We start from the raw sequence: 15,067 nt of genomic DNA on the forward strand, positions 1-15,067 counted from the left end.
TATGGGATTTCCTCTGCTTCCTGGTTGCAGACAGTCAGAAATACAAATAATGATAGAGCAGGACTCAAGTACAGACAGAAACCCTAGCCTCTCACCTGTCTCTGCCAGAGAAATGCCCACCTGTAAAAACACCCAGTACCCACCACGTACATCAGCCACGCTTCTTTTGCACAGAAGACCACAGAATTGGGACTTAAAGGAAAACTTCATCAAAGTTAATTGGACTCCTAAATACAAATCACCAGAACAATCAGTACCATGGCTCAGAAGTATAATCCTGCAGCCAAATGTTAACTGTAGCCCATAACTTAGTATCCTAAAGAAATCAAAGCCTAAATTGTCATACAAATAACTAGTCTGCACCCTTTGGAATTTATGTGCTGATTTTAGTGAGGTAATCATAGACTGGTTTGAGTTGGAAGGGACCTTAAAGATCATCTAATTCCACTCCCCTACCATGGGCAGGGACACCTCCCACTAGACCAGACTGACCAAAGCCCCATCCAACCTGGCCTTGAACACTTCCAGGGATGGGGCATCCACAACTTCCCTGGGCAACCTCTTCCACTGCCTCACCACCCTCATTCTTCAGAATTTCCTCCTTATGTCTACTCTAATTCTTCCCCTCTCCAATTTATAGCCGTTCCCCCTAGTCCTATCGCTACAGGCCTTTGTAATGGTTTTAAAGATATTGAGGTTGTATGATTAATGTGAAATTGACTGGGGGTGGTGGGTTGAGGAGAGATCTGTATGAACTTCCTCAATGATGAGCAAAAAAGAACTTCCACACTGCAGTTACTAATTGGCGCTCCTGGACATATCACAGGAGTCATCCAATACTAAGATGGTTATGGAGATGGGAGCCATTTCAGTATGGAACACAGAATTAGTTAGCTTAACAGTTCAGAGAGAAGGTTCTTTTTTGATTTTTTGTTGCTGTTTTCACTTGTTTTGTTTTTAAACAGAGAAGTAAAAACACTAGAGCCAGCATTTCCTAAGCTCAGCCATATTAATCTCTTGAGGGCATTAAATTTCACAAGCACTGACCCCATGTTGAGTGGCTGGAGCCAGACACAGTGGTTAGTCTTGTAACCACAGAGGGATATCAAATGAAGCTTTATTGCATGCGTGATCTAACTCTACAGACTTTGGGTATTAGCTTGCTTCATGCTCGGCAGTCATTCTTCCCTGCAGTTTCCATGCTTGGCTACGAACTGGCTCTCCTCCTCCTCCTCCTCTGCCTATCTCTTCCTCCTTTACCCCTCTAGATTTGCCTGACAGGAGGGATTCAGCCACTGTCAAGAAGAAACTGTCAAGCAGGAGGACTGATCATACCAACAGCCTCAGCCTCCCACGTTTGGGAAAGGGCAAAAAGCTGATGACTGGTCTGGGAAAGTGAAGCCAAGGCTCTCATCTTAATCCACAAGTGGTTCAGACGTTGTGCCAGGGGTGAAGATGAGAGGCTGAAAGCCACTACCAGGTGTTGATACTTCCAACAGTGCCTCAAATGGCAGTCACAGTTGAGGCTTGCTGGCCAACAAGCAGAGCTAGGAGGTCACCACACAATCCCAGAGTCTCCTAGAGGATAGACTACACTTTTTTCAAGTGCTTCAGGGAAGAATTTCTGAGGATAACTTGAGGGAAGGGAGCTAGAAAGAACAGGGTGTGGTGTCAATAGACAGAGTGAAACAGTGAAGGACGAGAATGCCATTTCAGATGGGAGCTTAATACTATTCTGACCCTTCCACTCAGATCCTCTACAACAGACCATGTAGCTGTCTTAAAAAAAAAAAGAAAGAGAAAATGAGATGGAGAATAATTTTTAGGATTTTCCTGTGATAATGTCGTTTCATAGGGCAGGTCGGCAGCTTAGAGTGATTTCTCCTTCACTGAATGATGGAATGTCTTAAATGCCTGTAGTGAAACATATAGATTTGTGAGGAGTGCATGGAAAGGAAATGACATGTTCCAGGCAAATGGCAGCAGAAGAAAAAGCAATACACGATATTGACAGACTGCCTGTCATACTCCTCACAAAAAGCCACTCTGCATCTTTCATAGCTGCTCTGGCTATTGTTAACTGTAACACAGAAATCTTTCCTTGCTCTTCCTAGCTAAACCATATAATTACTGCAAAGAAGGAAAACCCGTAACTTTTCAGTCCAACTTAAATACTACTTTCCTGCCTGTTTTTTAGTATGATTTATGAATACATAATCTTGACTTCATCCATCTCATACTGACAGGTTCAGCAGTATTGCTTCTCTCTGCTTCAGAAATAACCCAAAGCAGAGCAGGAAACTTGAGTCAAGGGAGGAAGGCAGGCTCACCTGTAGACTAAACACACGGACAAGACACCTGGTGGGGATCTGAGGCAGACACCACCACCACCACCTTGTCACCCCAAAAGAGTATTTATTCTAATTCAAAATCCAGATTAAAGATATCAAAAGATACTGAAAAATTACCTATCTTTAAATGCCATAGCAACTGTTGGACTGCTAAAAGCCTCTTTACTGGAAACAAAGGACCGCCTTAGCATTTAGTTAATGCACTGTGAGCGTACAGGACTTAATACACATGGGAGGAAGGCAACTCTTCTCAAAGTGCTGATAAAGTCTCCAGTTTCCCCAATGGTAACACTTGGGATTTTCAAGGAAATTTTCTTCCAAACACATTTTGTACTTTATATTATGATTGGTTACGATTTTCATTGTAAAGGGATTTACTTATATTACAGTTAGATCCAGGATGCAACAAAAGGAACACTACGAATTGCCTGAAACATTTGGATACTTAAATTGTACTGGTTGTGCTTTATCAAATAAGATAATAGTGTTCAAACACATTACAGTTGCTGTCTTGCAGTTATGCCCAAAATCAAAATAGTATCTTTATGCTAAAGTACCAGACAAATTTCTTACATCATTCTCACATCAGCAATTAGGTCCGGATTTTTGTTCACAGAGGAGGAAGAGTTCACTGTCATTTGGACATGCTTCCAGAAAGTCCATACATGCACGGGTGATATATTTTGCAGATAGTAAGCATCCATGTATCATATTCATGTGTTTTTAAAAGGCATGGCGTAGAAGGGGTCTCTCAACATTTTATTTGAGCACTTTTGTAGAAATTGCAAGGCAGTTCAGCCTGCCAAGGGACATCCACAAAAGCTTAGAAGAAAGGCAAGTTGGGTAAAATCTGGGGCCTACAGGATCAATTGTGAAGGTGGGAAATGCTGTCATGTTGACAGAGATTACCTCAGTGTCAAGCATTGCTAGAATGACTTCCCTGTTTTTTAAAAAGCTCTGCCTAATGTGATTGGCTCCAATTCAGTTCTCAGGGAACCTTCAGAGCTGTGTCCTTCAATAAACCTACTGCTCTTCTAATTGTGGTTTGTTTTTTTTCCTTAGCCTCGAAGACTTAGAAATAGACTACAGTGTTAAAAAATCCTTCTTAATATATAAAACTACAAGGGAAAATAAATTCCCATTCTCTTGAGCAAAAGTTGTTCATCTCCTCTCTCAGAAGTAGACTGTTTTGAGACAGGAACACAAACTGCAGCCCTAGAGGTATGAGTTCTAGGTAACTGAGAACATGGAGCTGGAATAAAGCTAGCTACATAAATGGCAGCTTTTTTTCCCATGGGATACTCTGACCATCCCCACAAAGCCATTACAGTCCTCAGAAGCACATGACCACCCTATTCTAAGGTCTAGGCTCTTCTAAAGGGTGTTTCTATTATTTTACTCTACTTCTCTGCATTTAAATTTAAGTTGAAGAGCCACACATTGCAGCCTCCCAGAATAAGATGACAACAGGGAGGCAGTGATGGTCCCAAACCAGATGAGATTTTTTTATAATGCTATTTATAACTGTACTTATCATGTGAGATAAAGCAAAAGCTTGGTGCAGTGAGGCCTAAGGCAAAACTACCTTTACTTCAAGAGGTCTCAACTTTTTATGTTGCACAGTTTTGGTTATTGTCATATCTTCTCGTTTTTTTTTCAGTGATTTCATCAAAATCTTCTGATGATCCAGCTTTCAAGAAAAACCATGAAGCTTGGAAGTTTTTTGAAGGTAAGGATGCATCTAACTGCTCCTCGTTCTCTACAAGATGTTAGTGTAGACCAGTGCTACAGGACAGTTAAAGTGGCCTAATCAGAACCAGTCTTTCTAGTTCTTGTGCAAACTCGGGCCTTGTCTGAGAAACCATTCCACAGAGTAGAAGAGGTGCTGGAGAAAGGAGAATGGAAGGCTCCAGCTTTAGTTTGTCATCCATTTGTTATAGTCAAAGGAAAATAACCTATGCCTGGCTAATCATGTAATGCAAATGCGGACACTTATTCTGGAAGGTGCTGAGCATGTTCGAAGAGGTGTCAAGCACTCTACACTCCCACTAGCCTTAGCAACTGCTCACTGAACCCGCTCTGCACTGCAAGAGCAGCTTGAGGCGCCTTTGAGTTTCAAGGCAAGCAGTATTTTCTGTGTATATTTGCAGACAACAGTTCCAGGAGACTGAAATCCAGAACCAAAATTCCCTTCTCCCCCTCCTGTCCCAGTCAGGAGCACCAGTGAAGCACCAGCATGGCATTTGCAATTGTGCTGCCCGCCAGGCAGAAGTGCTTGTGTGCAGAATGGTCTTAGATTCTGTGGGGACCCTTGCTGTTTAAACCACAATTTACAAACTGTATTGTACCATGTAAGGGGAGTGAAGCACAGAACTGCAGGTCAGGGGTCTAGTTCCAGCAATGCTATTTTCTAAAAGAACACTTGACCTCTGAGACTTAATTTCCTCTCTGTGAAGCAGGAAAGAAGCCGATATGCTTCCCTAAGGACGTTTCAAGACATTAATGGGTAGATCATTCCTTAAAGTACTATGGAGTTCTAGTTAAAGGAGAAATAAGTCATTAAAGATTTCTTCTCCTTCTGAACAAAATACTCCATCTTGATCTGCCATGGTACAAGTCCTGTCAGCTCCACTGGGAATGCGATATGGCACCTGATTGAAAGTCATAAAGGGAGACTGAGGCAAAAGAAAAAAGAAAAAACAACACAAAAATTTCCAGCCAGTGCTACCATCAGAAGAAGCAATCACAAACTTTCATCCTTCTTCTTCAGCCACTCAGCACTGTCCCCACCAGCATTTTTCCTGTGTTATTTACCAAACTAAAAGAGTACAGCTGTTTGAACTGGGAAATTCAACTGAAGTCCTTTTGGGTTTTGGTTGCTGCACGAATAAAAAACACCACCACCAAAATCAATCCCCAACTGAAAGAAAAAACTCCAAACTAGCCCTTTTCTTGCCTCCCGAAAGCAAGCCCTCTTAGGTGTATTTACACCTATTTACATTTAATGAGACATCAATCAATTTTTAAATTGATGAGGATACTATATGGAAGTTTCAAGAGGGTTAAATTACTTCTGAACTGTTACCCTAAATCTTCTGGGCTGGTGTCTTTTTAGATCTTGTAGATTTAATTTTTTCTGTCCTTTTAAGCATGAAACATACAGCCGCAACATTGACTATCATCTGTGCTTGGCTTTCAGATCTGTACGTGTATGCAGTGTTTGTGTGTTCAATAGGAATCATCAGCGTCCTCCTTTTTACCCTTGTCATCCTCTGTCAGTCACTTCTGAACAAGCGGAGATCCGCAGGTGAGTGAAATGTCATTCTTGCTGACTGCAAGGCCCTTACCAAAGAGCAGTTGAGGGGAGAAGAAGGAGAATGCAATAAAAACAGAAGCAAGAAAAAGAAATATCTCCTTATCTTGGTTTTAATAAAAACAAAACAAAAAAATATTGGTAGAAAAAAACATTCCTGCCAGCAAAACTATAACAGAGGCATTTTGCTCCCCTTTAATAGCACTTTAAATTGGCTTTAGGCTTTTCAAATCTTTCAGCTTTGCCTAAACATGTATTGAAGGTTGTTGGAACCTTTAAAAGAACGCCTAGTGCTATATCACTAAATTGCATCCTGATCAAATCTAGCTAATATTTTGCATGAGTGACATTTCTGCAGACAATGTGGTCTCATTCTGTTCTGTTTTCTTCTTTCCTGACTAGCTGTCAATATTCTTTGGAATATCAGGATTGTTATGAGCACTCTCTCATTTAAAACATTCTTTGAAACTAAAGCATAATTTCATCATTCAGGTACACATTTTCAAAATATTTTTTCAAGATAAGGATTTCTGTTTCATTCTTCTCCTCCTCAGAGAGAGTTCCTCAAAGAGGTTACATCTACATGAAAGCAGCCCTGGTAATTAAAAGTCCTATTTCAGGTCTGTGAAGTAGCCAATGCAGGCTCTACTTTCATTTCAGTTTAAGAGTGGTTTATTTGAAGACCTCACACAAGCTGTGAGGACAAGATACCAGCATGCTCAGCAGGCACCATGTTAGAAGACCATCTCTGAAGAGAAATTTTCAAAAGGAATTTGTTAGTGATTTGTCCTGTTAATGACGGGAGAGAATCGTGACTTTGCTGCCTCTTCAGTACTACACGCATACCATGAAGGAATGAGTGACTCAGCTACACAAGGGGGAAGACATATAAACCAAAAATAGATGTATACAGAAATCCTTGCCTGACCACAAACACGTTTCAGGCTGTGACTCCATCTTCCCAGCATTTAGAGTAACTCTGATTCTAACTGAACCCAACTACTCTGCTTGCCAAGAGGAAGCAGCAAGTTCCATGTTATTCTTCCTAGTCTGTTAAGTGATGACAAAGATTTTTGTGCCAAGGTAGTACCTACACTTAAGTATGTCAATCATGGTGAGTCACCCTGATGCCACCAGTACTAGACACGCTGATGTACCTTGTTTTTTCTTGAGCAGACATTGAGCTAGATTTTGCTTCTGTTTTTGGTTTTATGCTGCTGTAAGCATACAAGCAGCTTGGAGAAAAAGTGTCTTTACAATGAACTAACACCAGTTAAATATAGAAATAATATAGAATACAATATAGAGTAAGTATATACAACAGACAAAAAGTTATTTCTTCTGGGCTGCTAAATCCTTTCTTCACTACCCTAATATCTGAATAATTGCAGGCTTCACCTAATTTTTATTTAGATTTTGAACATTACACAGTAAACACTGGCAGCATTAAACTTATGGATTCAGTGGAAATATAACAGAATAAAGCTTAGCAGACAGGCACTCAGTATACAACAGTAAGATTTTCAGGCAAGTCTTTCAGCTAGGACCACCTGATCAGAGTAATTTCTGGAGCCACATTAAATCGCTTGGCATCCAGTCACACATCAGAGAATTAAAATTTCTGAAGCAGCACTGGAAGAAGCATCAGTGAAGGACACGATTTCCAGGAGTCCTGTATTGCTTTTCCCCCCCCACAGCCTCTGGGGCCATGGCAGCAAACTCAGCCCTGAACCTTTGCCTGGGGGAGCAGTAAAACTCTGGGAGGTGCTGTTTCCACTCAGCCACATGGGCATGGGGCACAAAGAGCCCCCTCCTCCCTCAAGATTCCTTTACCCTCTCCAGAGACACCTTCCAGGGATTAGGATCTGATCACAAGTTACATACTCTGTCAGCCAATAGCGGCGCTCTCTCATTTAGACTGTTAGAATAAGGTACTGCTCCTTAAAAAGCATTATCTTGCCTCCTCCATCCTTGACTAGACAGGGCAAATGCTAGCTTTCATGTGGAAAGAGTGCAGTGAAACATGAAGTCCATCTTTCCTTGAGGAAAGGAGAAAAGACAGGGACAGCAGAGCAGTCATCCCTTTGCATCATCCAACTGCTCCAGCTTCCTCCCCCAGTTCCTTAGCCCTACCACCACAAGGATAACGTAACATAACATAATGTAAGGTAATATAACCTGCCCTACCCTGTCCTGCTCCTCCTCTCCATTCCCTTCTCCTCCCCACCCCGTGGAGTGGAGGCAGATACCCAAGTAAGCACAGTGAGAAGGAGGGGAAAACTCTGCCCAGCCCTCTACAAGAACAGCCCAGCCTGGACAAAGAGCAATTCATACCTGAATTAAGGACAGAGAACATGAACAGAGGGGGTGTCTATATCGGATTCAGCTGTCATGGCCCAGATATGCACCCTCTTTTCCTTCAGAGAAATAAGTTTGCAGTAGGTCAACCTAAGAGCCAGAGCCTCTCCTCCTGCCTGCGTGACACCACGCTCAGCACAGTGCACAGCTTGGGCAGAGCAAAGAAGCCACTAAGCCACAATAGAGCATCTTAATATCCCTGGCTCCTGAAAGGCTGGAGGCGGGGAAGCTGCTCTTGCTCAGGACTACTGATTCAAAGCAATATGAAGCAGAAGGATTTATACAGCTCACACGCACAGAGCTGCCAGAGATGGGATAGTGGCTGGACTGGACCTCTGATCCAATCCCAAGAGGCAATCCCTTTACGCCTGAAGCCAGAATCTAGCTTACATTAGGAACAGCAGTGGCTCCTGTGGGTGAATGGTTTATTTCAGGCTTCTGGAAATAAGTAGAGGCACCACAAGGGAAATAAAAGTCTTCAAAGTAAAATTACGGGCCTGCTGTGCTTTTCCTTAGCAAGCTGTCTTTTGGCTGGGCTGATCACTGGAAGGTATGTTGCTTAGCACTTCCACAGCAGAATTTTGGTTTGTTTCTTGATACATTCCCCTCTCGCAAGCCTAGCTGTGTCTTTGAGACAGACTGCATTTTAATGCACAATATAATGTATGGTGACAATTAGCAGCTCTCCCATTGTAACAGTCTGGCAACTCTACAGTCTCAGCAACACAGGTCATCTAAGTGGCCATTTGTAATAATAAATTGTGTTGGTGTGAAGCCACATTTTCTTTTTCTTTTCTTTAACAGTGAAGCATTACCTGGTGAAATGCCCCCAGAACAGGTAGGAGATTACACTTCTCTTTACTGTAACCCAAGGGACCAGTTCTTGTTTTTTGCCATGTATGCTGAAGAAAATGAATAACACTTTACAGAATGCCTACAGGAGGATAGATAGTCCCACATCCATGACTCATGAATGTTCCTGCAAGCCAGCAGCTGCTGTGCACAATAAAAGAGACCTACCTTGGGTATCTAGCTGTAGATCCTGCAGGTGCTTTATTAAAGCTCTGAACTTTCTGGAGAAGGCTGCTTTCATCCTGTGTGGCTTTCTAGGGTTTCCCAACACCTCATCAGACGATAATGACTTAAACCATCTTAGCATACAAAACAAACCACAATATAACCCAGTGATTTCTGTACCCAGGTACAGGGAGTGGGGCTCAAAGGCAGATTTTCCAGGCCCATAGTCGTCTTCCAGCTGAAGACTCCAAGTAAAGGAAAAAATCTGACTTGTGCTGCAGTCATTAATCACTGTCCCTTTAAATACCACTTGCTGCTGAAAGTTTCTGATTGTGTGGTGTGATAAAATTGCTTTCCATCGTATGATCTTCTCGAGATATAAATTGTGCTGGAACTGCAGCAAAAAAAAAAAAAAAAAAAAGATGATGGAAGTATTTTACAAACAAAAAAAGATTAAAGAGGGATGCCTCATAATAGCGCAGAGGAACAGCTGTTTCCCAGTTTTCAGTGACATAAAACATGTGTTTCTAGCCTTGTAGTTTAAATACATACCACTTGGTATCACGGATACTATGAGATTCAATGCCAAGAACAGCATATCCTAGATCCTCAAATACTGTAATTTTTAGTACATTCTCATGGATGATTGCTGTGTTCAATCTACGCAATGCTCAGACTGAAGTCACGACAAAGCAACCAAGTTCAGAAAAGGCCAGTACAAACCAAAACTTTCATGTTGTTCATGTGACCCTGACCACCAAAAATTTACAGAGACAGCTCAGCAGTTTTTGTTTTACCCAGATGTTTCTTTCCCCCTTCTTTATTAAGTTCTGGGACAGAGTTGGAATTAGAAAACCAAAACAGCAGAAAGGAGAGAGGGAGGAAATCATCGTAGATTGGTAGCGAACAAAAGAAGAGGAGAAAAATGAGAACTGATTGAAAAGATGACTGAAAAGATGAAGCATGCCAGTCAGATAAGAAGACTTGAAATATAGAATATGCCTCTTTGGGAATACATGATATGGTACTGATACTACTTCAAACACTAAACTTAGGAGGCCAAATAGCAAGGGGTAAAACATCCAACATGATTTCTTCACCATAAGATAGAAACTCCAGAAGTGAAATAAATGCATGACTTCATATGGATAAAAATAAGGTTTCATGTATTTCAGTGTGGCAAGATATGCTAATGAAATGTCTGTACTGTATTTACTTCAGGGCTATAAAATTAAATAGCTGTGAAAGTACTACCAGTATCATCATTTTTGTTATTTCACACTTGGTATAATTTGTTTTCTACCCTCTGCTCAAAACACAAACCATAATTTCCTTTGCACTCACGTTACTTTACCTGTGCATTCCTTTCCTTGGCACCTATTTCAGCACACTTAGACCCAAAGTTCAGTGTCTAAATATCCATTAGGCCAAACCAATGAACTAACTTGCATGAGATTTCTGCCAGTCAAAATGACTATGCTGTGCAAAACTCAGCCTTGATTAGAGGGGCTCAGCTACAGCTCTCTTAGGGATATTTTAAACTCAGAGCAGAATTCAGTTTCAAAATTACATTAGTAGTGTGGTGTCTAAGAAATATCTGTACTCCCACTGCAGTAATACCTAAACATCTTAAAATATTTCATGTCTTGACATCACAATGGTGTTTTTACTTAATTGGAATTCAAAGCACAAAGGGCTAAGTGATTTGCCCCAGGTCTCACAAAATGGCCTTGGTAGAAAAGAAAAACAAATTCAGATTTCCTGAGTAGAACAAAGCACTATTTGGGTTGTGGTTTCCTACTTGACCAATAATAAATTAAGAAAAAAAAATGAGTTAACCTAAAACGATTTCTTTCTCATTTTTAAAAAATAAATACCTAAATAAAAATTACCGTTAGTGAAGGAGCAAATTCTGCCTACCTAAACCAGAACCACTCCTCCACTGGTATCTTCTCATACAGCTCCTGTACTTGGAAAATACAAAAGCAGCTCCCAGTTCACTCAGGTGAATTCTTCGTCATCACCCTGCAGACAAGAGCGAATAGCTGACCTATGAAATGGCAGGAAAAGTCCCACATCCTTGACTCTAATGATAGCAAACCCCAAAACTGCAGTAGTTTGCCAGCTTTTGGGACAGTATGTCCCAGAAATACCAGCCGTGACCTTCAGGGAAACTGCTGTCCTGGTGCCTGACTGTTAGACACCTTCCACAGTTTTTTTCCCCGAAACTCCTGTCTTTTGTTTGCTCTCTAAAAACTCATCAGATCCTTCAGGAAATGCACAATATGACATTGTTGAAATAGGAGCCAGGAGTCTGGAGGAGGAGCTGGAGATAAAAAACTAGCTTTTCTTTTAGACATAGAACAAGACTAGCACACAAAGAGGCAGTGTTTTGGAGCCAAGAAGTCTTTTCTGAGCCTCCTTGTTTGTTTTGAGGAGTTCAGTTCTAAGACAGCAAGTACAGTTGTCGTGTCTCCCAGAATGAGTTAACTCTGTACGGCCCTGGCATTTAAAAGAAAAGTGTAAGCTAGGAACACATTTCTCCGTCACTTCACTTTTTCAGTGGCAAAACAAGAATAATAACTGATGCAATGAATTGACACTAAGTCTTTTCATATATAGTGCTTAAAGTAGCTGTATCAGAATGATAGCATCATTAAGCTACACATCTACGTTAATGACCTTGAATTATTACAACAAAAAACATTGTGAAATCATTCTCATCCCCGTCTTAGTATTCTTTGTTCTTTGTAGTTTGCTGGTTTTGAGCAATGAATGTAGGCAGGACAGTTTCATTTCCTGCTGGTTTTAAACAATTTCATGTTTTGATTTTAATATAGAAACAAATGGTTGTTGTGGGATAGGTTCACAATAGTGCAGGCAGACTTGGAAATTATTTTAATACAACCCTCAGTTTACATACTTGATGCAATTTATTTATAAATCGTGAAAAAAAATACATTTTAAAGACTTTAAAACAAGTTTGGCAGCAAACCTATGTTTTGGAATGAGTGCATGGAACAGAACTCAGGAAAATCTCTAAACCGTAGGCTTTTTGTAAAAAAAAGAGTAACTCCAAGTTATACTTGGAGTATAACTTTGCAAGTATATAACTTTGCAAGTATAACTCCAGTGTGATTTAAGTGCAATGTTGTGCACTGGGCACAACTGCCTCTTTTAAAAAGGTAGCTTTTTCAAATTTTTAAAGATGGGTGTGCAAGCTGTCTGAAGGCATACTGCGCTCTCCTGGCCTGTTGGCTCCTCAGCCAGTCTCAGCTCAGAAACCCCATCGAAGATTTTACTTTGCCATATATTTTCCATGGGAACTTACACAAGTCCTCTAACCCATCTGTGCCTCTGGCCCTTGATGACAGAAGGGTACGAGCTCATCCTGGGTGCAGCAGTGGGGTCATGCACATTTTTAAGGAGTAGGCACTATGCAATAAGTCTTGCTTGATCCTGACACTTCACATTTTCTGTGCCAGGAAAGATCAGACTCACGAGTTTCTCCGCCAGGCTGTATGGTTGAAAAAATGCCAGACCCAGAGCATTTTCAGCCTTCGTAAGGGTTTTTCAGTGTATTCCCAGGTCAAAATCAAAGTTGTTGGGACAGGGACTCTCACAAGTGGAAGGGGATGTGTTTGCATGAACTCACTCAAACTCTTTCCCTCCACTGCTCTTACACATGGACCTCTGCTTTGCAGCTCTGGGGAGACAGTTACCAGTGTGACAAGTGTGTCCCCTCTGCAGCCCAAGAAGGTAAAGAAAAAGAAGGAGAAAGAGAAACTGGAGCAGCCACCAGCCATCCCAGCAAAAGGTATGAAAAAATAGATTCAGAAGTTAGAGAATACAGAGTTTTTTCAAATCCCACACACAACCATAGAGGGACAGCAGAGCACAAGATGTCAGGACTCTTGCACTCTGCCATGGATTCTGCCTGTGAGGCAACCTGCACTCACTCCCATTGGTGGAGGAAGAAGTGGCTCGTGCCTGCTACTGGGACCACGCTCTCACCTCCCTGCAGCTTTAGCAATTTAAAAGCTAGTCACCGAATCCAAGCAAGAGGTCTCATGTCCCTGTAATCAGAGCAGAGGAACCTCTGTAGCAATATTCACCCTGCTCCAATATATGATTAAAGTTAGGCAAGATGAAATTTCGTATTGGGGATAGACTGAGGGAAGCGAGCACATTCCACTCTTAAAATTACGGGTACACTTGAGAAGATAAAGATCAATCTCTTGGGCATCTCACTTTTAATGACTATTTGCAATTGCTTCTGGAGTCAGTCTTACAAAATCTTGGGTCTTCTTTCTGAGCAGTACTGCTGGTGCTGAGCCACTGGGAGAAAGGGGGAAAAGGCCTGGAACTTCTGTGGGTGAGATCACAAGTGATGACTTCTTAAGGGGTTTATTTGCTCTGGCTTCTGCACACAAATACCATGTTTTGCTTATCAGATGCCTTAATCTCATGATTTTTTCTAATTCATAAACCCTACGCTTCATTGTAAAATGTTACCTGAAATAAAGTTAAGCTCTGGTGTAAGTACATGTATTTGCTCCTAATCTGCAATTTATAAATTGTTAATACATATACAAAAAAATGGCAGTAAATGATGATAATATGAAATGACCCCTTAATATTTATTTCCATAGCTCCAATAGCCAATCATTTTCCTAAGCCCAAACTCTTGAAACCTCAAAGAAAATTGATCTTGGTAAGTAATTTTCTATGACATTACTTTCTCTATATTGTTCTCTCTCAATGCAATTGCTGTAATGTTGCCAGAACTCTATGTTCAGAAACTATAAATTGGCTTAAAAATCATACAAGTCTTTTTAAAAGACCTAACTTTACAAGTGATGAATTATCTTGGCTTTTTTTCATTTTCAGCATTAGCTTACACTGGATTATGTTTTCTAGCAGTTGTCGTGTCTACAAATTTAGCCTGTTCTTAAATGAAACCTGCTATTGATTCTCACATGCTTCTGGCAGTTGGTGCTTCGGACAAAAATACCAGTTACTGACAGAGTCACGACTGTACTGATCACACTGCTTTTCAGACTTTTCAAGTCAGAAATGGGGAGCCTGACTCTGCCCTGCAGTGGTGTAAGTCAGGAATAACAGAATTGTAGGAATAAGATGTAGGCATATAGCTCATATTAAGGGGGGGAAACCTCTCATATGACAATTCCTGTTGGATATGAGGTTCTGTTTGGAAAAAGAAACCCTGCAAATATATACCATACAAATCAAATAGATGGAGAGATGATTCTCTGCTTTAGTAACAAAGCACTCCCTGGACAAAACATCCAGGAGTAGGAGAGTTTTATAACAAGTAATTTCAGCAGCCTTTTTAAAGAGAGGGGTTTGCTGGGGTCCCCATATAGTCAGTAGAAAGAGAGATGACTTGAGACTAGAAGCCTGATGCTCCTACTAATTCAGGTTAGATGCTCTGAATTGCCTTTTGGGAATCCATTCTCCCTTCTCTGGCAATAGAGAAAGCCCAGAGTGACTAACTTCGGTGAAGGTGAATGCCTAAAGTCGAATGCCTAAAGTCAGGCTGAATAACCGGAACACCTCTGTGATGTCTTCACTTTCAGATGAGGATTAGAATTGGGAACTTTCCCATCAATTGTCAGTAAATAAACTCTACCTTTTTAAGCACGGTCAGGGTACAACTCAGGATGCCTGGGCATAATGCTGTGTCTTCAGAACAGTTCAGCTAAAAAATCTTAGGTGATATTGCTGCTTGGGTATGAAGCTCACCTCTCCTCTACTGGTCCTGCGGAGGAGATTGCATCTTGGCCAGGCTGCTCTTACAGGTCAGGTTTCAGCAGAAAAAGAAGTTGAGTTTTAAAATTCATGAAAATAACCTTATATTGACGTTGGTAATTGTCAAGCCAAAAGTATGCTAAGAGGATAAAGACACGGATGACAGTGCTTGGCATCAGGGGATGGCAGCCACCCGTTGCTGTGCACAAACTGTGTTAATCACTGTGTCCAGGCACACGACTACATCAGAAATTAG

The 15,067-nt window shown here is 41.2% G+C and overlaps 1 protein-coding gene across 1 annotated transcript in view; it reads left to right on the top strand.

The window, feature by feature from the left end:
- Positions 1-15,067, top strand: part of VSTM4 (V-set and transmembrane domain containing 4) — a 32,004-nt gene that overhangs the window by 6,682 nt on the left and 10,255 nt on the right. The window contains exons 3-7 of the mRNA XM_054072007.1: positions 4,012-4,080; positions 5,551-5,658; positions 8,827-8,860; positions 12,744-12,856; positions 13,692-13,753. Coding sequence (XP_053927982.1) covers positions 4,012-4,080; positions 5,551-5,658; positions 8,827-8,860; positions 12,744-12,856; positions 13,692-13,753 — 386 coding nt within the window. The remainder of the gene's footprint in view (positions 1-4,011; positions 4,081-5,550; positions 5,659-8,826; positions 8,861-12,743; positions 12,857-13,691; positions 13,754-15,067) is intronic.

The sequence above is a fragment of the Cuculus canorus genome, chromosome 7, assembly GCF_017976375.1.
Source record: "Cuculus canorus isolate bCucCan1 chromosome 7, bCucCan1.pri, whole genome shotgun sequence".
NCBI classification, from domain to species: Eukaryota; Metazoa; Chordata; class Aves; order Cuculiformes; family Cuculidae; genus Cuculus; species Cuculus canorus.